This window comes from Sciurus vulgaris (assembly GCF_902686455.1).
Source record: "Sciurus vulgaris genome assembly, chromosome: 16".
NCBI classification, from domain to species: domain Eukaryota; kingdom Metazoa; phylum Chordata; class Mammalia; order Rodentia; family Sciuridae; genus Sciurus; species Sciurus vulgaris.
Genome location: NC_136477.1, coordinates 16,572,364 through 16,594,823, shown reverse-complemented (window position 1 = coordinate 16,594,823; position 22,460 = coordinate 16,572,364). Strand labels below are relative to the sequence as shown.

The following is a 22,460-nucleotide window of genomic DNA, read 5'->3' as shown; positions in this document are numbered from 1 at the left end:
TCATAGCAAGCCTTTTGATTTTCCTCAGCTTTGTCACACAAGATTTCGTGCAATCAAAGGAGGAGCCCTTCACATCACTTGACAGGACCTCGCTGCTAGTTAGACCCTAAAGCCCATATAGGGACAACCGAAATAGCTTTGCAGTTTATTGCTGTGATTGTAACAGGGTTTCCAAGTCCTTGCATCAGGACTGGGTCACTGCTGTACAAATCTGGGCCTGTTGTGCGGGGCCAGGTTGAGAAGTGGCCCTGTTAAGACCCAGCCAGACAGCAGACTCCCATTGGGGAACGTCCTCTCCCAGTCTCATCTGCCTCCTTTGTGACCAGAAGTTTGCTGGCGAGGTGGACACAACCAGGTCTAGGACAAAGGGCCGCCTCTCTTCCCTGGGCAGGACAGGACCTACACCATTCCTCCCGTTGCACCTTCCGCTAGCTAACCACATGTGGTTCTATTACTGCAGGAAACAAAGCCACAGTCACACCAAACTGGCATGACTGAGCCCACCAGTCTGGATGGGCCTAGGTATCCTCAGTCACCCACTATATTTTTAATATCTTATAGTCCTTTTTTTTTTTTTTTTTTTTTAAGTTTAAAAAAATGTCAAAGAAAAGACAAATTACCTATATGCAGGTGTTTAAATGAACGAGGTAGCTGGGCACACTGGCCCATACCTGTAATCCCAGCAATTCCAGAGGCTGAGGCAGGAAGACCACAAATTTGAGGACAGTGGACAATTTAGCAAGACCCTGTCTCAAAACAAAATAAAAAGGGCCGAGAGGCAGAGTGTCCCTTGGTTCAATCCCCAGCACCACAAAAAAGAACAAGGAGATCCCTGTACAAAGGGAATAATTTCCAAAATATATCAGTGAGTAATACATGAATGTGCTTGTGAATACATAGCTCCCCTCTGGAAAGAGCCACAAGAGATTAGATTATAGCAGTTAGCTCTGTGGAGGATAATTACAGAGGGATTTTTTTCCCCCAAAAAACTGGCATACTATGCAAATTACTTCATCATGTCTTCTTTGGAAAAAAAAAAGTAATGCCAAAAATATTTTCTTGTTATCAAATATTCTCCCTTGATTTTGTGTCTATGTACATGATACCATAATTAGAAGGATGTGCTACGATAAGCCAATCCCTACTGCTGAATGTTTAAAATTTTGCCATTTTATGGAATAAGTTTGCAGTGAACAGTGTAGCACATACTTCTAATTTAGGATAAATTCTTCAAAACTTGTATGCACATACGGTTTTAAACTTGTTTCCATTTTGCTTTTCAATGTTCTTAGTCCATTTTTTGTTGCTATAACAAAATACCTGACACAGGATAATTTATACAGAATAGTTTATTTGGCTAACAGTTTTGGAGGATATAAGTCCAAGAATGTGAAGCTGGCATCTGCTGAGGGCCCTCTTGAGGCATCATAACACAGTGAAGGGCATCACATAGCAAGACTGAGCAAGCGTGCATCAGCTCATATTTCTTCACAAAGCCCCCAGTCCCACCGTGGGGGCCTCACCCGCTCACAACCTTGTCTAATCCTAATTAGCTCCCAAAGGCCTCACTTCCAAATAACATCAACATGATTTGGGGATTGTTTCCAACACATGAAATGTGGAGCTCTCTTCATCTCAGGGGTATACATTTTACTTGTTTTACTAAAAGAGTCTTGCTAGGCATGGTGGTACACACCTGTAATCCTAGCAACTCAGGAGGCTGAAAGAAGGAGGATTGCAAGTTTAAGGCCAATCTGGGTAACTCAGCAAGACCCTGTCTTAAAAAAAAGGCTGGGGAAGCTCAGTGATAAGATGTCCCTGGATTAAAAAAAAAAAAAAAAAAAAGAAAGAAAGAAAGAAAGAAAAAGAAGAAGAAAAAGGAAAAAAAAAAAGCCTTCACAGTTTCTAGGAGATATTCTTGAGAGAATATAGCTGCAGCAGCAGCAGTCTGAACTTCTCTTTATACTGTTTTTTTTTTTTTTTTTTTTTTTCCTCTGACCAGTGGATTCTGATTTGGCCTTTTCAAATGAGTTGGGAGAGGCCCCTGTGATGCTTATTTTCTCAGTCTCAGATAAATGGCATTTTAATCTGAAATGATTATATGAAAGCAGTGATCATGGTGTGTAGTCTTTCCACAGGGCATGTGAGCAATATCAGTATCACACTGCATAGTCCTTGACTCAGCACAAGATTTATGTACACGGACATTTTTTAATAGTAGCCTGAAAAGTCAAACTAACCAGAGACTCCCAAAAGTCTCACTGCAATACACTGTGGCAAATCCAAGTCACAGAATCCCATGTAGCCTTAAAAGTGATAATACACATTCACTAACCTTTTTCTTTTCTTTTTTTTGTGCCAGGGATTGAACCCAGGGGCACTTAAACCACTGAGCCACATCCTCAGCCCTTTTTGAATTTTTTATTTTGAGATAGGTCCTCACTAAGTTGCTGAGACTGGCTCTGAACCTGCAATCCTCCTGTCTCAGCATCCCAAGCTACTGGGCTTATAGACAGATGCCACCATGCCTGGTTCATTGCCACCATGCCTGGTTCATTAACCATTCTTTCTTTTTTTTTTTAATTTTTAAAAAATTTCTGGAAGGGGCATTGAACCCAGGGCCTTTATAATCTGCCAGGCAAGCACTATATCACTGAACTACATCCCTAGCCCTTTTCATTCTATTTTGAGACAGGATCTTGCTAAATTGCCCAGGATAGCCTTGAATTTGAAATCCTCCTGCCTCCGCCTCCCAAGTAGCTGGGATTACAGGCATGCATTACTCTGCCCAGCTTCAAAGATTAACAGGCTCCCCTGAGATAGTGGGGTTGGAGAGCACATTATAGGGCAAGCATATAGGCGTGTACTCCTAGATACTGGGAGGCTGAGACAGGAAAGCCTGAGCTGAGGAGTTCTAGACTAGTTCAAGTCCCCATCTTGAAAACAAAATCAAAAGAACAAGACTCTAATAAACATTATGTACCTTCAGCCCATGAAAATACACATATGTACAGTATTTTATCAACTCCATTAATTCACCGTTCTCTGAAGTCATCCATAATGGATCTCAAGTTGAAAGGTCTTAATATAGATCCTGACTGGCAAGATCCAGGCTATTAACCCTTAAATAAACAGTAAAATCCCATGCCTAACCCTTTGCCTAAAGTAGTCACAAAGCTGGCTCACTGTGCAGTTCTCAGGCAAAACCTCACTTCAGAAGAACAGTTCCTGATAACCCTATTGAAACAGAGATCCTCTGAACTTAAGGGCTGAATTGTTTTAGGTCCCTAACTTCCTCATGCTAAGAATGGAAACTTTAAAAACTACTACCCTATGTCCCTTGCAGTGGTCAAGAAAGCTGAAAATGACATATCCTCTGGTTAATATAGCCCAACCAAAAAAAAAAAAAATATATAAGTACACATATATGTGTATAGATATGTCTCCTGACTTTTGTTCATATCACACACACAGATCTCCTGACTTGTTTCTACAAATTGTAACTGCTTCCATAAGACCATGGGAATTTTGATCAAACTATTAAATTCATTTTTCTTTTTACATTGTTTGCTTATTTCTTATACAGGACAGTAGAATCCTGCCAGCCAGGATACATGCAGGCTTTGTAGCTTGCTGTCAGGTAAAATGTAGGGTAGACTCCACTCTCCCACTTCCCAGTTACAGCACCTTGTCTTTTCCCTAATATTACATTTGTGATTATATATTCATTTGCTGATTTATGCTCACCACCCCCCCATAGACTGTGGGCTCCCTAAGAGCAGAGCTGAGGTCTGACTTGTTCCTGGTGCTATCAATAAGCCACTCTATTCAGTCACCAGTTTTTGAGAGCCAACAATGGTGAACATTTGCATTGATGACAGGAAAGACAAACTTAACTTGCTTAATCCAAATTAAGCAAAATATTATCCCCAGAAAAGAACTCCACTATTCTCATGAGTATAGTACACTCTTACTTTTAAAAACTACACTCAGTTATTGTTAGAGTTTTATCAATAAAAATTTTCTGGATATTTCTTTCTGGTTTTATACGTAGCTAAACAAGATCCTTCAGTCCGTCTCGGCCCGCAGAGCCTAAAATATTTGCTTTCTGGCCTTTAATTTTAAAAAGTTTGCAGAACGCTGGCCTTGAGCAATACTTGACATACAACAAGCAATCCATAAAGCATTTGATGGAGAGTTTTGTAACAACAAAAAAAGAATCTAAAATAAGTTATGTATCCACTTGCACAGAAAAACCAGGGAGGTATAGCCAGTCAAGCGTTAATGATGGTAACGTCAAAAGGGTCAAGTTAAAAACAATATCCACACAATCAATGTCGCTAACTGACCGCTACTTCCGGTTATCTTGTCCCACAATTATCATGTGGCCTTCGTAATCATTTCAGAAGCAACGAAACTGCACCTTTTAAGAAGGCCCTCTGGGCTCGCAGTTTAAGGCCGGTGTTGAGGGAAGAAGGGTAACCCCAGCCAAAGTCTTCCTTACCACAGCGAAGAGTCGAGCGGAGGAAACCTAAATAAAGCCAGTTGCAACCTCCGCCAGGCCCGCAGCCCGCCAATTCTGCTTCCACTTCTGGGCTGTCCCAGGAGGAAGATGATAGGCGCCGAGCCCGGGAGCCTCCGGACGAACACCTCGTAGTCTCAACGTGCCTGCAAGGAGGAAACAGAGGCCCTGCCCCGGGGAGAAACTCCCTATGCTGTTGATCCCGCGGATACAGCAGCCAACCCACACCTCCAGCGGCTACACAATACTGCGCGGACTCCAAGGTCTTGCGCGCCGCAGCACCTGCTGCCCTGAATCGCGCGCCACTGGCTCGCTCGGCGCATGCGCCTCACTAGCCCCTCCCACACCCTGAGCCCAGCGCGGCTTCTTCCCGCCCCGCTCCTGCCTTCACTTCCGGGGTTTCCCGGCGACGGCCGTAAGTGGCGGGCGGAAACGGCTCACGAGGCCCGCCGTAAACGGCTCCCTCGCGCCACTTCCGGCCGGGTTCCGCAGACGGCGCTGGTGGGCGATCGTGAGGCGCCGGAGGACGTTCCCCGCGGCCGGAGCCATGGAGATGCCGCTGCCGCCCGACGGTGAGGCCCAGCCCGGAGCGGAGGCCGTTTGTCTCTCCCCGGAATCCCCTGTCGGCCTGCCCCGCCTCCCGGAGTCCCCAGGCCTGGGAGGGGGCGGGGCGCGGCCTCGCGGCTTCGCCTGCGGCCTCTCCCGTGGGTCCTCGCATTCTCGGCGAGCGTGTGGCCCCTATCGGGACCCGTACAAGAGCGGTCTCTCCGGGACCCACCCCTAGAGACCCCGGCCCAGTGGACCCGGGCTGGAGCTCCAGGGTCCCCGGGTTTGGGCGGTCTTTGCTGATGCCCCGCGTGGCCTTTTCTCCGTCCTCCAGACCAGGAGCTTCGAAATGTCATCGACAAGCTCGCTCAGTTCGTGGCTCGCAACGGGCCCGAATTTGAGAAGATGACGATGGAGAAGCAGAAGGACAACCCGAAATTCTCGTTTCTGTTCGGAGGCGAGTTCTACAGTTACTACAAGTGCAAGCTGGCGCTGGAGCAGCAGCAGCGTGAGTCCTCTCCAGCTCTCACGCCGTCCCTTTGAGCGATTCCTTTCTCGGATTCCAGTCCGTGCTCTGCCACAAACCACTTTTCTTTTGGGTCTCATACTTTCTCTGCGAAGAGAGGCAGTTTGGACGTTCATGATTCCTTCTGCTATTCCCAGGGCTTTGCATATATCGACTTCTGGGTCCTTATGTAATGGAGAACGAGGTTATCGATCCTCTGCTTGGGCTCCGGATCAGGGATTCTCTATTGTTTTTGCAGACATGGTAACTGAGAGCAGCAGCAGTAGAGGAACTGCTTCAGTGTTTTCCAGACAGGAAGTGATAGTGGTGGAAACTGCCCAGCCTCCTTTGGGGCTCTCTTGAGTTCAGCAAGTATTTTGTGCATCTTAGATACACAGATCAAAAAAAAATTGTCTCTCTGTGTTTTAGTTTTTCACACGTTTATGAATGTTCATTTAAGTATTAGGAATTTAAGATGGGATTAGGGAGCACAACTGGGCTTCAAATAATAGATAACTAGTCACCAGGTAAGTGTCCTAAGGGCAGTGACCGCTTCTGTCATGCCCAGTGGCAAATCCCTAGCCTCTAGGTGAGTTGTGTGAATGAATAAGTAGGGGTTTTCCAAGTAGATGGACATTGAAAATCGACAGTCCCTGGCTTACAATACCAAAAAGACCTAGTTTGGGTCATTGTGCCCTAATACATAGTGAACCTTATTTCATAAAAAGTTTGCAAGGCAGAGAGTAGGATGCTGCAGAGGTACAGGGACTTGAACAAGCAGTGTGATTAAGGAGAGGAACCATGAAAAGCCTAGCATGTTGGAGCATAGCATGTGGGGGGGCAGGGTTTGACCTGGAATGTGAAACACCAAAGGAGGTTGGGGTTTTCTCTTTCATTCCAGTGCCATGTTTAGGTTTGAGATGAAAATTGGGGAGATTAGTAGCCTTAATTGTAAGCATAATGTTACCTGTTTCCAGAGCATTCATTCCCTAGTTCCAAAAGACCAAGTTTAAAAGCTGCAAAAGAATTTGAAAGAAGGGTCCCAGCAGAACAGTGTTTGACCAATATGGAGGATGGGCTGCAGGGAGCAAGAGCGAGGTCCTTAGAGGAATATCTGGGGCAATTGGCTCAGGTGCACAATGGTGAGGTCTGAATAAAGTCGGGTTGGACTAGAGAGTGGGCATGGGGGCAGGTGGAGTTAAGGGGCAGAATCCGGGAACTTAGGCATCTGCTGGATATTGAGGAGAGGTGGCATCCTGAGGTAGGGAGGAAGATGCCTCAGATAGTTCTGTGATTTAAATGACTGTGCTGAGAGCTGCTCTTCCTGCAAAAGAAGCCCAGGCTCTTCCTGTGCACACTGGAGTGTCAGAAATGGGAAGCTGTTCAGGACTAGGTTCCTTAACAGGGAAGGGAGAGGGTCCCCACGGCAGGGGAATATTAGAGATCAGCAGATGTTTTCTCCAGGTGATGACATCTCAGAAGGGATCTAAAGAATGTGGCAGACATAGCCAGGTGAAAACTAGGGAGAGCAGCTTTCCAAACTGAAAAAAGCCTCTGGAGGGGTAGAGATGGGGGTCAGTACTCAGTATGGCAGGAGCCCAGCAGAGGAGGGGTTCTTGGCTTGGCCACAAGTGAGGTTGCAGAGTGGAGGGCTGGTGTGCTGAGGAGTTAGGAGTTGATCCTGGAAGCTTCACAGGAGCACACAAAGGCTCTTGGGGCTACATTCTGGAACAGGCTGCTGGCTCTTCACCCTGGTTCTCTCCAACCCCCAACTAGGGATTGAACTTGGCTTTATGCATGTCCGGCAAGCACTCTGCCATTGCCATCCCAGTGACTCAGCCCTTTACCCCAATACTTTTAAGACCACCCCCCCCCCAGGATTGTTCTAGAATGACACTTTGCAAACTTCATGGTGAAGAAACAGTTTTTTATTTATATTTGTTTTGAGTTTTAATTTCCAGTCTTTCATGGCCTGATTTTTCTGTAAAAGTATAATAAAAATGTAAGCCATGAAATGTTGAATGACTGTTAAAGTGCCTAGCTTCTGTCACTCAGGCTTGGTCTGAGGACTTTGAACAGCAGCACTGACTGCTATATGCAGAAGGGATGGAGGGACAGGACCTCATACAGGGAAATGGGTCCCAAGGATAATGCAGGTGACAGCAGAGCTGTGGTGGCAACATCTGCCAGGAGGATCTAAGGGCTGCCTTGATGGCACCACATGACTCAGTTCATTAGCATGATGTACCGGCCTCTTTTCATCTGGTGGGTCACAGCCATGAAGATGGAGAGGGAGCCCAGGGTGAGAGGAAGTGCAGTGAGCTTGAGCAGCCTGTGCAAACCCTGTAAGCTAGGTGTCAGTCAGCTGTTAGGTCCTAAGTCCAGTGAATCCTAAAGGGAGCTGATTGGGTTAGGGATTGTACTGGGCAGGACATAGCTGCAGCCAGTCTGTATTTCTTTCCCTGAGTGTGTGCATAGAATAGAGTTCAAAAGCTCAGAACACAGACCCAGCATCCAGCATTTAAGGGGCAGATAGATGTAGAGGGACGAGAAAGACAGCCACAGAGAAACAGGGACCTGAGACAGGCCAGTTGGGCTTGAGTCAGGATGTCCTCAGTGGCTTTGGGGATGGAGAGTGGGTGGGCTCCAGGTTCAGGTTAGGGGAGATGAAGAATCCAAGGTGGTCACCACAATGGGCTGTAAATTTGTTGAGAGAGGGACACGGGATTAAGAACGAGAAGACACAGATGGGTTTCATTGCTATTAGGAAGCAGTGAATAAAAAGGGAGAAATTGAAGGACTGAGAGAACATGGGTTTCAGGGAGCAGTGTCCCCGGGCCTGAGCACAAGCCAAGTATCCCTTCAAGCCCCTCTCAACCCTGTGCAGTAACTGGGCGCTTATTAGTGGGCGCTGGGTGATAACCTTCCACCCTCCACCCCACCATCCCTTCTTTGGCTTTGTCCAAAGACAGATTCCCCTTGGAATAGAACTCAGGACAATTCTATCAGTGTGTGGCTTCATTCAGACCAGACAGGGCCCAGAAGTGGAGAGGGAGGCAAGCCATCTTGTCCAAGTCCTTTTTATAAGCAGGAACCTTTCACAAAGACCTCCCCACACCTCATCTATCCAAAATTGGGACACGTGCCCACCCTGCCTGTAAAGTAGGTGTGTCACAGGGTGGGGATGTAGCTCAGTGGTAGAAAATTTGCCTGGCATGTCCGAGACCCTGGGTTTAATCCCCAACACCACAAAATAACAAAAAGAATTCTTAGGGGACTGGGGTTGTGGCTTAGTGTTAGAGCACTTGCCTGGCATGCATGAGGCACTAGGTTCGTTTCTGAGCACTGCGTATAAGTAAATGAATAAAATAAAGGTCCATCAACAACTAAAACAAATTAAAAAAAAAAAAAAAAAAGAATACTTAGGGGAATAAGCACAAACTTCAGTGGGGCGTGGTGGTGCACACCTGTCATCCCAGTGACTCAGGAGGCTAAAACGGGAGGATTGCAAGTTTGAGGCCAGCCTCAACAACCTCATGAGGCCCTAAGCAATAAAAAGGACTGGAATGTGGCACGGTGGCTAATTGCCCCTGGGTTCAATCCCTGATACCCAAAAATAGCAGGGGAGCATGTCACGACCGGCTGAAACTGGGTGAATCCTTGAATGCACAAAGACCCCTTAAAAGTGAAGAGGGGAATTAAGAGAATAGTGGCAGAGGTCAGAGATTGCTGCCAAGGACATTGGGAGACATGAGATACCTTCGAGGGAGGTGGTATTTCTCTGGCAGTGGCCACTGTCTGTGTTCAACATCATTTCAGGCCTAAGTGATGTGGGAAGGCGACAGGTGAGACTTGGCTTGTGCTGCAAGTGGGTGAGGACCCCCTGACTTTGGCAAGGGAGGAGTGAGCTCACGATTCCAAGGCTGTCCACAAAAGCAGCCAGCCTGTGGATAAGAGCACAGGAGGGGATCTGACCTGGGTCCTCTGAAACAGCAGGTGGAATAGGAGATCTTGGCTCAGAGGGACTGAACAGACCCAGGCTGGTGTGGCTGTGCAGCTCTGGTTGATGCGGAGTCTGTAGGTGTGGGCAGTGGTCTGCTTTGGCCTGGAGCTGCCCTCAGTAGTGGTCAAGAGGTCACCACAACCCTGACCACGTTCTTACAGAGACCCCCTTCTTCCTTTCCTGTCAGTCATCTGCAAACAGCAGGCCCCAGAACTGGAGCCAGCTGCAGCTCTGCCACCCCTGCCACAGCCCCCACTGGCCCCTGCGGCACCCATCCCACCAGCTCAGGGTGCCCCATCCATGGATGAGCTCATCCAGCAGAGCCAGTGGAACCTCCAGCAGCAGGAGCAGCACCTGTTGGCCCTCAGACAGGTACGACGCCTGCTCCTCCCCCTTTCCCCTCCTGCCCTACCCTTGGACCAGAATTTGTCCTGAGCCTCAGGTTTTCACCTGTACATTGGGATGAATATTGGCTGTCATGAGGACTATTTGCTATACTCAGTGCTAAAGGACAAGGCCGGCCCCATTCATTTCTGAGGACTTGGTGCACTTTGGGCACTGTCACCCTGACCCTGATCCTAAGACTGCTTCTCATTCTGGTGGTCACTGCCCCATGCTCTTTGGACATGTGCATACCCATCTCCCTAGGGCACACCTCCAAGTAGGATTGTGGGTCAGATGTGCACATTTGAAGCTATAAAACAAATGTTGCCAGATTGCCTCTGCCCATGAACCCCGCCTCCAGGTGGCAATGTCACCCTAAGCTGTCAGTCCTGACCCATCAGTCTATTATTGTTCAATACCATAAGGATTTAGTGGTCAGAAAATGGGAGGAAAAACATGCAGAACCCCCAAGATGCCAGCCCAGTTTAATTACTAAACTCAAGACATAAAATTGCTCCATCCAACTGATGTCAGCAGAATACTCTGGAATGTTCACAGTTGTCAGGGAATGGGCAGTGAGGCCTTGACCAATCCTGCCGGGCACCAGTCTCCACAGTAGCTCTTCTTAGCAGCCGAATGGGTAGTTTCCAGCATCGTGTTTTGATTTGCATTCCCCTAGTGGCTGGTGAGGTTGCTCCCCTTCCACGTGACTAGAAGCCATGAGTTTGTCTTCTGTATTGTCTGTTCACCTCCATTGCTCCTTTTTCATTGTTTGGTTGTTCTTATAGCCCTTAATCCTGTCACCCTGACACACACAGCAGTTCCCGCTGTGTCTTTCTAGCTTTACCCATTTGGCCTGCTGTGGCAGTGAACTGTCACAGAGCCACAGTGGATGGCGCAGGCATGAGGGATGGGATCTCACAGGCAACCAGGCCTCACCTGCTGAGGACCAGAGTGGCCCACAGCCTGGTCATCCTTGTCATTGCCCCAGCTGACCCCAGCTGACCCCAGCTGGCTCAGATCAGGAGGCCTCAGGCTAAGGGTCCCTCTTCACATCACCTTGGTTCCTCTTGACCTTCCAGGAGCAAGTGACAGCAGCTGTGGCCCACGCGGTGGAACAGCAGATGCAGAAGCTCTTGGAGGAGACCCAGCTGGACATGAATGAGTTTGATAACCTTCTGCAGCCCATCATCGACACGTGCACCAAGGATGCCATCTCGGTGAGGACAACCAGGGATTCTGTGGGGTCTGGGGGTGCGCCTGAGCCTGATGCTCCTGATAGCCCTGCCTGTCAGCAGGAAGGACAGCTCACAGGCGAGGGGACAAAGACGGGTGGACTGAGACCTTGGGCTTCTGGATCTCATGTGCCTGGACCTCCCACTGTGTCATTTCCTTGACTGAGAGTGACCCCTTGCTCTGATCTCGGGGAGTCTGGCCCCACTTATCAGCTGGCCCGGCTGTTACAGGCTGGGAAGAACTGGATGTTCAGCAACGCCAAGTCCCCACCACACTGTGAGCTGATGGCAGGCCACCTGCGCAACCGCATCACCGCTGATGGGGCACACTTCGAGCTGCGCCTGCACCTCATCTACCTGATCAACGATGTGCTGCACCACTGGTGAGCGCCACTGCCAGCAGCAGGGCCCTGCCAAGCTCCTCTTCCTCTCTCACTCCTCCTTGCCCTGCCTGGCGGCTGCTCTGCAGCCACTGGCTTGGCTTGACTTGTCCCAGGACTGGGGGATCATTTGTCCAAAGACCTCAGGGGAGGGTCTCAGAGCCCCACCTGCCCTGGACTCCCCCTGGCCCCTGACCATCATCATTCTGGTACCCTGTCCTCTGCACTCCTCCTTTCCTGGGGCAGTTCTGGGTGTCTCGGCAGTCAGGGCCCGGGCTCCACTGCCTCCTTGGTCACCACCTCCTGCCTCTGTGTCTGCCACTGGCTCTGCTCTGCTGTCGGGCCCCTCCTGAGGTCTGCCCTTCTACAGCCCTGACTTGTCTCATGGAGTTTGAGGGGCCACTCTTGCTGACCCCATCCTTGCCCCACCTTAGCTTTTTTGCAGTTGTGCCATTCCTCCCCCACCAGGGGCCCAGAGGCACGCATCTGCATGGCCACTTGCTTGAAAGAAACTAGAAATCTGGGCCATGCGCAGGTTCGGGACAAGACATGTTGCTAGTGAGGCGTGTTACTCTTTGCCTTTGAGCTTGGCCATGCTGGCAGGCATGCCTTGGTTAGAGCAGGAAACCGTGGTCCCGCCTCCTTCCCACAGACCCACATCTCCTCCCGCCTTATACCACATGCACAGCCTGGCTCCAGTCCCCTCTCCACCCAGTCTCCTGTTCGGCAGCCCTTCCCTGCATCACCCCCTTATTTCTCTCCTGCTGGGACGTAAGTAGCGTTGGGAACCTGCTTGGCCCCATGCCTCTCCTGGCGGCTCCGCTCCTCCTCGCCTTCTGCCTCTAGACCACTTCTGTGGAGACGGGCTTGTTTCTTGCAGCTCTCCAGTGATGCGCCCTTTAGCTCTGCTCCATCTGGAAGCCGAGTGCACCTCACCCTTTCCTGCTACTGGAGTCGCTCTCCCCCCACCAACCTGGCTTCCCTCCTGGCCTGGCCCTGGCCCCTCTCTGAGCTCCTCTGGTGAACTTGGCTTTGGGAGGGTGCCAGCTGCTCACTTTCTGCCATCCTCCTCCTCAAGAGGCAGGGCATGTACCACCCTGGCTGGGTGCTCAGTGGCCCTACGGGGCTGGGCACTCATTCTGTCCTGGGAGGCCCAGCCGAAGCTGAAGTTTCCTTGTAGAGCCAGTGAGCGGACAAGGCCCTAGCCCCACGTAGCTGTTTCGCCCCTTCAGCACACAGGGTTCCCATGGGCCACGTCTCTCGTTCTCACTGCCTCCCTGACGAGGGCTAGGGTGGAAGACCTGCTCGAACAGCTCTAGGCTGCATTTTCTCCCTCATCTGTCCCCTAAGACCACCTGATGGGGTTTGTGGGGAGCCTAGCCATCACTCTGGCCAGGTTGGGGTCCACTACCCAAGAAGGCAGAGGGTGCTGTGGCTGGAGCCTTGATGGTAACGGGCGCGTGGCCGGGTCCCGCCCAGGGCCCTGACGCGCGGAAGGTCTCTCCCTCACAGCCAGCGCAAGCAGGCCCGGGAGCTGCTGGCCGCCCTGCAGAAGGTCGTAGTGCCCATTTACTGCACCAGCTTCTTAGCCGTGGAGGAGGACAAACAGCAGAAGATTGCCCGGGTATGTGGGGCCAGTGGGCAGGAGGAACAGGGCCTGGGCGTGGGAGACGGTCATCCCCCCTGACAGCCTCTTCCTCTCTTCCTCTACATCCAGCTCCTGCAGCTCTGGGAAAAAAATGGCTACTTCGATGACTCGATCATTCAGCAGTTACAGAGCCCAGCCCTGGGACTTGGCCAGTACCAGGTGAGTGCCACCTACTGCCCACCCATGCCACGTGTCGGGAACAGAACCAGAGCCAGTGCCTCAGGTGGGTGGAGGTATGAGAGTGGCAGCTGCTACCCCAGCAGGTTTCTAGGTCCCTTACCTGTGCTGCACTCTGCTGGTGATCACAGAGCCCCAAGTGACATCTGTCCACCCCAGCTCTCAATTGTGCCTCGTGGATGGTGGTGAGCAGTGGGCACAGGGTCTGCACAGCATCCTCTCCCTCAGTGGCCTGTGGCGCCTACCACCTGTGTACCATCCCACCTGGCCTTCTGAAGGCCTTGCGATCTCTTTGCCTAAAGAAGTCACCACCCTTGGCATGCCCTTGGCCTGTGTGCTGGTCTCCTGGGCACTTGGGCACGCTGGGAGCATAAAGCAGCAGAGAGGCAGTGGCAGCAGCTGCAGCTGTCCTTGTGCATCCTCTGTCTTCTCCCTGAGAAGAGGGCTCAGCCGAGTCTGGAGCACACAAGGGAGGCCAGGTCTCTTGGTCATCTCTAAAGTGGCACCAGGCTTGTCACCCCATCCAAAGCTGCAGAAATGTCCAGCTCAGGCCCTGCCCTTAGTCGAAAGGCTGTCGCTTTCCCGCAGTCTGGTGTGGATGTCAGAGGCTCCATGTTGACCATTGCCCTCTGATGGTCCTAGGCGTCCCTCCTGGGTGGGAGAGCTCATGCTCGGAAGGGCAACAAGGAAGGCACAGTTCATTGTTCTTCTAAATTCAAACCACTTTTTTTTTTTTTAACGTTTAAATAAAAATGAAATCCTGTTGTGCCATAACGGGTCGACACCTCTCTTCCTCCTGGAGTTTTGGTGGCAATGCACTTGTACTGAGCTGTCACTTCACTCATGTTTCCCTAATTCTGCCCAAACCCTCAGAGATAGGTTCTGTTATTTTCCCATTTTACAAACAAGGCTCAAAGCCTTGCAGCAGATAGAGGCAGAGCCTCTAGAATGTGCATCAGCAACGTGTGTCAGTGGCCACATAGCCGTCCTGGGCATGGCTGTGGCTGCTTGTTCCCATTATTAGGAAGCTATTGATGAATATCCTTGTCTGCAAGTCTTTGGATCACACCCTGTGGTTGTCAGGGCCATGTTTATTGTTCCAGGTGACAGCCACCTACCTGCCCACTCCAGGTGCCCTGGGCTTTGCCACTCTCCGGGTGTTTGTCCCTGGGTGTGATACCAGGTGGCATCCCCGAGCTCATACCCTTGGTGCTGTCCCCCAGGCCACCCTCATCAACGAGCACTCCTCAGTGGTACAGCCTGTGCAGCTGGCCTTCCAGCAGCAGATCCAGACCCTCAAGACGCAGCACGAGGAGTTCGTCAGCAGCCTGGCCCAGCAGCAGCAGCAGCAGCAGCAGGTTCAGATGCCACAAATGGAAGCTGAAGTCAAGGCCACGCCACCACCACCAGCTCCTCCCCCGGCCCCTGCACCGGCCCCAGCCATCCCACCAACCACCCAGCCTGGTAAGAGGTTCCCTCAACCCACAGCCTCATGTGGTCGCCCAAGAGCCTGGTCCTCCTGAATGTGGCCAGAAAGCACCTTCCCTTCCTGACACAACCCTGGCTCTGCTGTCCTGAGCCCACTCCTAGAGCTGGGTTTGAATCCATTTACAAGCTTAGGCCAGGTGATATGGTTAAAGTTCAGTGGTCCCTTCCCTGTACATTGTCTCAGAGAACAGGAACATTTTTATATATCACTAGACTGAATAGGGACACTGCAAGGATTAAACATATAATCTAGGCTGGGGGTGTAACTCGGCGATAGAGCTCATGCTTAGCTCCATCCCCAGCACCACAGCTAAATATATTGTAACATATTAATATAAAGTTTAACATTTAATTGTATGTATATTTGTGTTTACTTGTAAATAATGTACATACATACAAAATATATAATAATTTTACATACACACACGTAATTTAGAATCACTTTCGAACAAAGATGTAGAAATATGAATAAAATCAAAAGTGAAATCCACGGCCTGGGGATATAGATCTGCTGGTAGAGTGTTTACCTCTTGAGCAAACGGCCCTGGGTTCTATCCGCAGCACCACCCAAAAAATAAAAACTAGACATGGAAATTTAATAAAAAGTCAATGATGATAGAAATTCTTCAGAAAGTTAAAATCAGGGTAGCTGAAACAGTAAGATGTGTTTGTTGTAGAAAAGCTAGGTACCGGTCATGTGGGAGGTCAGCATGTCCCTCTCCCATTCCCCTCCTGGAAGAGGGTGGTGGTCATGGTTTCCAGTGGGATCATGAAGCAAGAATTGATGTGGAAATCAGCCCCACCCGGGGGTGGCTCTCTGGGTGTAGGGGTCCGATCAGGCAGCATCCCACTGACCAGGGCCTTCTCTCTGATGCTTCTTGCCTGGCTTTAGAAGACAACAAACCTCCCATCCAAATGCCCGGCTCTTCCGAGTACGACACCACAGGAGGGGTCCAGGATCCTGCGGCTGCCGGCCCCCGGGGCCCTGGGCCCCATGACCAGATCCCGCCCAACAAGCCCCCTTGGTTTGATCAGCCCCACCCCGTCGCTCCTTGGGGCCAGCAGCAGGTATTTCATAAAATTTGTGGGGGCAGGGCAGACACTTGGGGATGGCAGGCAGATGGACAGCCTCCCCTGCTGGTTGGTGGGCAGTCAGTGGCTCTGGGGAAACTGGAGTGAGACCCTGGCTCAGCCCTGGCGAGGTGTCTTCCCTGGCACCATCACCATCTGGGGCTCTCCATAATGTAGCTCTCCTTGGAGTGCTGGGGCTGCAGGACCCCCATGCTCAGTCACTGCCACTCTTCCCACCCGAACTGGCTTGACTCACAGAGTGTCAGCATTTCGCATCCTGAAAGGAACAAGGTGGTTTCCTAAGGAAAGGGAAAGTCAGCCTCAGACTGCAGGAGGTTGTCGGTTGTTTCCTGGGGCTAACAGATTCCTCGGGGCTGGGAACCTCTGGGCCAGGGCAAGGTTACTGGCGTGGCATGACCAGGAGACACCTGCATCTCGCTGGATCCAGCTAGACGGAGCATTTGAACACAGCCAAGGCCTTTTCTGCACATCTGCCTTCTTCCTCAGTAGAGTGTGGCCTGAGCCCCCACCCATCAGCTTCAGGACAGGAGATTTAACTTCACAGAAAATAGGACGTGCTCTTAGACTGCTCCCTCCTCTGAGTGCCGTGTGGTATTGGGAGCTTTTGGGGTGCTGTCTGAGGAGGGAGCAGCTCTCCCTGCATTCTGTAGGTAGAGAAAGAGCCCTCACTACCTCCGAGCTCGGTCTGGGCTAGAACTCCAGGCTCACTGAGGCCCGCCCTTGACCAGGCGTGCTCAAGTTCGTCCAGTCAGAGATCAAGGAAATCCCAGCAACTCAGAAGCTGAGGCAGGAGGATTGCAAGTTCAAGGCCAGCCTCAGCATCTTAGGGAGGCCCTAAGCAACTTAGTGAGACCCTCTCACGAAAGTAAAAAATAAAAAGAATTGGGGATGTGGCTCAGTGGTAAAGTGCCCCTGAGTTCAGTCCGTGGTGCTGGAAGAAAGGAAGAAACAAAGAAATCAAGATAGGCTTGATCGGCCCACATGGTGTCTTACACATTTTGAAATAGTTCCTGCTATTTCTTTTGTTGTCATTGATGTTCTTGATATTTTTTTTTTTTTTTAAATCTGGTTTTCTGCCTTCTCTTGAAAGATTGGGGGGTTGGCAGCCTCATCTGTGCACATCTCCACCCAGCCCCCCATCAGAGCTTGTGATCCTGGCTTTAGGTTGCCGACAAAGCACCACTAGGGGGTGCAGGTCTGGAGGCCCTTGCCTTCGTCCACAGGAGGCTGCTGTGTCGGCACAGGGCCCCAGAAGCAGATCCTGGCACACAGGTGTGAGGGCAGCTGCCCCAGGTGATGGCCTTGGAGGAGAGCAGAGAGTGAACTGGGGAAGGGGTGTCCTTGGGTGCTTCCCATTGTCGGACCCCTGGATCCCGGCCACGCTGGTGCACTCTGAAAAAGCACTGCCTGCCTCCCCGCCCAGGCATGAGGGAGCTGGTGGCGGAGAGGGGATGGTGGTCTTGCCTGTGGGCACAGTGGTCCTTGGTGGCCAGGAGCCCTGGGAATGAGATTGCAGGTGGCAGGTGTGGAGGTTGGGGTCTGGAGCAGTGCCTGCCAGGGATGCAGAGGACCTGCCACCAGAGGAGGCCCCGTGCCGCCAGTGTCTGCTGAGGGTCCGTTTGGGGCCGACCCCGAGGGAGTCTCGTGTCTGTGCCTTGCTTTGCAGCCTCCGGAGCAGCCCCCCTACCCCCACCACCAGGGCGGGCCGCCCCACTGCCCACCCTGGAACAACAGCCACGAGGGCATGTGGGGCGAGCAGCGTGGGGACCCCGGCTGGAACGGCCAGCGTGACGCACCCTGGAATAGCCAGCCTGACCCCAACTGGAACAGCCAGTTCGAGGGTCCCTGGAACAGTCAGCATGAGCAGCCGCCCTGGGGTGGGGGCCAGCGCGAGCCACCCTTCCGCATGCAGCGGCCACCCCACTTCCGTGGGCCCTTCCCGCCCCACCAGCAGCACCCACAGTTCAACCAGCCACCACACCCCCACAACTTCAATCGCTTCCCACCCCGCTTCATGCAAGATGACTTCCCCCCGCGCCATCCCTTTGAGCGGCCACCCTATCCGCACCGCTTCGACTACCCGCAGGGGGACTTCCCAGCCGGTAAGTGTGAGGCCACCCTGGGGAACGCATCCCTGGCCTGCCCCTGACCCTGGGCCCCAGGGAGGCAGGAGAGGCAAGGAGGCTGATTCACTCGGCGTCCTCGCCACCTTGACTTGAGTGCCTGCCACGTGCCAGGCTGTTAGAGGGCTGAACCCTGAGCCCTGCTCTGATGGAGCCGGAGCCGCTGCAGTTTGCTCTTGAGGAAGGTTTCTCCTGACTTTAGGGCAGAGTCCTTTTTTATTTAAAGAACTTTAGTTGCATTCATTTACTTTCTAAAAAACTCATTTCTACTCTGACTTCCATTGTTGTACGTCCATTTGTGGCTGTTTATCCGCGGGGCTGCTCCCCACCTGTGTCACTCATGTTAGTTTCCATGGCTGCTCTAACGGTACCCACCCCAGGCTGAGCAGCTGGAATAACAGGCCTTGACTGTCCCACAGCGTAGGGGACCAGCAGTCTGAGGTCAAGGTGTCAGCAGGGCTGGTTTCTCCTGAGGCCGCTCCTGGGCTTGTAAATGGCATCTTCCCCTCTGTGAGGGTTTGTGTCCTGAACGACCTCATCTGATAAGGTCACCAGTCCTGTTGGTTAGCGTCCCCCCTAAAGACCTCACTTTAACCTAAGCCTCTGGAAAGGCCCTGCCTCTAAGCCGCCTTCTGGGTTAAGTCTGGGGTTAAGACTTCACGTATTCAAAATACTGGCGGGTGAGGGCTCAGCTCACCCCAGGACATTGCTGTCTCCAGGTGTCGTTGCCCTTGGTGTTCCCTTCCGTCGGCTGGGCCCTCCTTGCCCCTTACCTGGGAGGTCCTGGCTTGCTGGTACCGCCCAGCCACCAGTAAGTCCTGACACATAATTTCTTCTTTGCAGAGATGGGACCCCCTCACCACCACCCTGGCCACCGCATGCCTCATCCTGGGATCAACGAGCACCCGCCCTGGGCCGGGCCTCAGCACCCTGACTTTGGCCCTCCCCCCCATGGTTTTAATGGGCAGCCCCCCCACATGCGAAGACAGGGCCCCCCCCATATCAACCATGATGACCCCAGCCTGGTCCCCAACGTGCCCTACTTTGATCTCCCTGCTGGGTTGATGGCCCCCCTCGTGAAGGTAAGGCCACCATGGGAGCCCTGGGCTGCGTGAGGCGGCGGCACCTGCTGTGTGGGCCCCTCTGCCTGAAATCCGAGCACCTGGAGCATGGTTCCCAGGAGGCTGCGAGGCACCACTTCCCGGCCGCCCTCTTCTTGTTTCCCACTCCTGCCTGACCGTCCGTGGAAACCAGTGCCAGCGCGAGGTTGCCCACTCAGGCGAGGCCGTGTCCACTGCCTGCCTTCCCTCCCTCAGCCAGGGAGCTTTGCTGTGTGGGAGGTGTGGGTCCTCCATTCCTCTTGAGCGAGATGGGACCCCCTCACCACCACCCTGGCCCCCGCATGCCTCATCCTGGGATCAGCACCCTGACTTTGGCCCTCCCCCCCATGGCTTCAGAACCTGTCCAGGGACTGACGCCAGGGGCATTTCTCAGGAAAGACCACTGTGAGCTGTCCCTGCAGGGCGGGCAGCAGGGTAAAGCAGGCTGGGAGCCATTCAGACTGCTGGGGGCGCTGGGGCTCAGGCACAGCAGAACAGGAGCTAAGCAGGACCCTGCCAGCACTGCGTCACACAGCTGCAGGGTGGGGCACTGTGTGGCTTTTTGGGAGAATTCCTAGGAGCTGGGCTTGGGGCGTAAAGGGGTGACAGAGGGGGCAGGGCTTGGACAGAGTGGGAGGAGCTGGCTGAAGGCCCAGGGCAGGATTTGGGAGCCAGGGTAGCAGCCCCCAGTGGGGCTACTTGGGGTCCCAGCGTCTGAACAAACCGAGGGGTTCTGCATCATCTCAGTTGGAGGCCACATCTGAGTGGCTTTTCTGGAGTGAGAACCCTGTAGCTTTCGTCAGCCCCAAGGAAGGAGCTGCTGGCAGCCTGGTGAGGAGTCTGCTGAGGCACCGTGAGCCAGGGCCTGGGCCCGCCCGCCGCCGTCCCACTGCTGCCACGCCCTGAAGAGGGCTTGTGGACAGGGGCAACAGCTGTGCTCTCCCCGCAGCTGGAAGACCACGAGTACAAGCCTTTGGACCCTAAAGACATCCGCCTCCCGCCCCCCATGCCACCCAGCGAGAGGCTGCTGGCGGCCGTGGAGGCCTTCTACAGCCCTCCCTCCCATGACAGGCCCAGGAACAGGTACAGGCTCTGGAGAGGGGCAGTGGGACAGGTGCTGGGAGGGGCCCTGAGAGACAGGGCAGCCTTGTCCTTGCCCCTGGCCTGTCTTCCCCTGAACGTTTGATTTGAGAAGACTGATAGCCAGGTCTTCTGCTCAGGTAAGAGAATGTGGCAGCCTTTTTTTTTTATTTTTGGTGTTGGGATGAAGCACAGGGCCCCACACATGCCATCCCAGAGTGTGCGGCGGTCTCTGAGGAAACACTGGGTGTCACAGGCGTGGCACAGACATGATGGCCCTCCACAAAAGGCTGCTCAAATCCATGCCTTAGGGGGAAGTCACCTCAGGTGTCACTTCCTGCCGGGTGGGCCGCCACAGGCCCTGAACCTCCGCAGTGAGGGCAGCGGGAAGGCCCGGGCTGGGTCCAGCCAGGCTCAGGCCAAGCCTTCTGCTGGGGGAAGGGCAGCCCTGTTGGAATGTCCGGGAGTGTCTTGGGGTGGGGTGGCTAGGCTGCGTCCTCTCCAGGGCTCCTGGGGAGGGATGGTTCTGTGACATTTGCCTGAGTTCGCTGCGGGGCGTGGTCACAGAACACCCTGTCTTACAGCGAAGGCTGGGAGCAGAACGGCCTCTATGAGTTCTTCCGCGCAAAAATGCGGGCGCGGCGGCGGAAAGGCCAGGAAAAGAGGAACAGGTAAGAGCCCCGGCGGCCGCTGGCCTGCCTGCCTGTTGTGCGCCTCTGGGCCTCGGCTGGGGACCTGGTCGCCCGTGGTCGGCCGCAGCATTAGGGAAGGCGCTTGCTGGGTCCCCTCATCAGACCTGTCCCCACAGCGGCCCCTCCAGGTCTCGAAGCAGATCCAAGAGCCGAGGGCGCTCCTCTTCACGCTCCAACTCGAGGTCCTCCAAGTCGTCGGGCTCCTACTCCAGGTCGCGGTCGCGCTCCTGCTCGCGCTCCTACTCACGCTCCAGATCCAGGTAGGCCGCGGCGGCTGCCAGCGCCAGGCCCTCCTACGGGCACACTCGGGCGCCCACCCCAGTCCCCGCAGCGCTGACTAGGGTGTCGTCCTCTGCAGGAGCCGGAGCAGGTCTCGCTCCTCACGAAGCCGCTCGAGGTCCCGGTCCCGGTCCAGGTCTAAGTCATACTCCCCAGGAAGGAGGCGCCGGTCCAGATCCAGGAGCCCCACCCCGCCGTAAGAGTCCTGTCCTCCCTGGGCCTCTGGTGTGCTGGCAGGGTGTGAGCAGTGGTCCTTAGGAGACAGACACGTCCCAGGTGCTGAGCCCGTGGCAGCGGCACCTCTCCTCGGCCCACGCCAAGCCACACGCTTAAGAAGCTTGCGCAGCAGGTGGGCTCTGTGTTTCTAGCCACTTAGAGGCTCGATGTGACCTCGAGCCCTTGATGCTAAGCAGGGACAGGGTCATCATCTGAGGGGACCCCTTTATCAGGCGGATGAAGAGGATGAAGAGCAGTAGAGACACGGAAAGTGTGCGTGTCCACCCTATGATGGCGAGCAGTTACCCGAGCGACAAGCTGTGTATTCTGAGGATCGTCGTTCCAATAAATGTGTCTATTTTTTGAAAAACGTAACCTGTCTTGATTTTAGTTCTTCGGCTGGTCTGGGTTCTAACTCAGCGCCTCCGATACCTGACTCAAGGCTTGGAGAAGAGAACAAGGGCCATCAGATGCTGGTGAAGATGGGTGAGTGTCCTCAGACCCCAGCCCTAACCCACTGGGGACCTCCGCAGTGACTTTCCTTGTCCTCCTTGTGGGAAGGGAGGGGACAGAGGAGGTTGTGGTTCGCCGTCAGGGGGTGTGTGCAAGGTGTTATGCACCAGCTCTGGGCGTGTAGAGGCCGCCTGCTTTTCTGTTGCTCAGCTTCCCGGCAGGATGCACGTAGCAGCCCAGCCTTCTGCCTGGGCTCTGACCACGCATCTCTCTCTCCAGGCTGGAGTGGCTCTGGTGGCCTTGGTGTGAAAGAGCAGGGGATCCAGGACCCCATCAAGGGCGGGGATGTCCGGGATAAGTGGGACCAGTACAAGGGAGTGGGCGTGGCCCTGGACGACCCCTACGAGAACTACCGCCGGAACAAGAGCTACTCCTTCATCGCCCGCATGAAGGCCAGGGACGAGTGTAAGTAGGCGCCCGGGGCCGGGAGCCGCGGGATGCTGGCGGTGCTGGCTGTCAGGACTTCCTGCTTAGTGG

The 22,460-nt window shown here is 53.3% G+C and overlaps 1 protein-coding gene across 2 annotated transcripts in view; it reads left to right on the top strand.

Moving 5' to 3' along the window:
• Positions 1 to 4,936: 4,936 nt before the first annotated feature.
• Positions 4,937 to 22,460, top strand: part of CHERP (calcium homeostasis endoplasmic reticulum protein) — an 18,570-nt gene continuing 1,046 nt past the window's right edge. Inside the window, exons 1-17 of one of the 2 annotated variants that reach the window (XM_079114962.1) lie at positions 4,937 to 5,094; positions 5,403 to 5,576; positions 9,764 to 9,948; positions 11,043 to 11,180; positions 11,427 to 11,578; positions 13,088 to 13,199; positions 13,293 to 13,382; positions 14,624 to 14,864; positions 15,781 to 15,956; positions 17,647 to 18,082; positions 18,947 to 19,185; positions 20,153 to 20,286; positions 20,868 to 20,954; positions 21,092 to 21,235; positions 21,334 to 21,450; positions 21,862 to 21,956; positions 22,203 to 22,388. In XM_079114962.1, the coding sequence (XP_078971088.1) occupies positions 5,070 to 5,094; positions 5,403 to 5,576; positions 9,764 to 9,948; positions 11,043 to 11,180; positions 11,427 to 11,578; positions 13,088 to 13,199; positions 13,293 to 13,382; positions 14,624 to 14,864; positions 15,781 to 15,956; positions 17,647 to 18,082; positions 18,947 to 19,185; positions 20,153 to 20,286; positions 20,868 to 20,954; positions 21,092 to 21,235; positions 21,334 to 21,450; positions 21,862 to 21,956; positions 22,203 to 22,388 (2,731 nt within the window). In that variant the 5' untranslated portion in view covers positions 4,937 to 5,069. Of the gene's footprint in view, positions 5,095 to 5,402; positions 5,577 to 9,763; positions 9,949 to 11,042; positions 11,181 to 11,426; positions 11,579 to 13,054; positions 13,200 to 13,292; positions 13,383 to 14,623; positions 14,865 to 15,780; positions 15,957 to 17,646; positions 18,083 to 18,946; positions 19,186 to 20,152; positions 20,287 to 20,867; positions 20,955 to 21,091; positions 21,236 to 21,333; positions 21,451 to 21,861; positions 21,957 to 22,202; positions 22,389 to 22,460 lie in introns of both variants that reach the window. The other variant, XM_079114961.1, reaches the window with a different exon arrangement.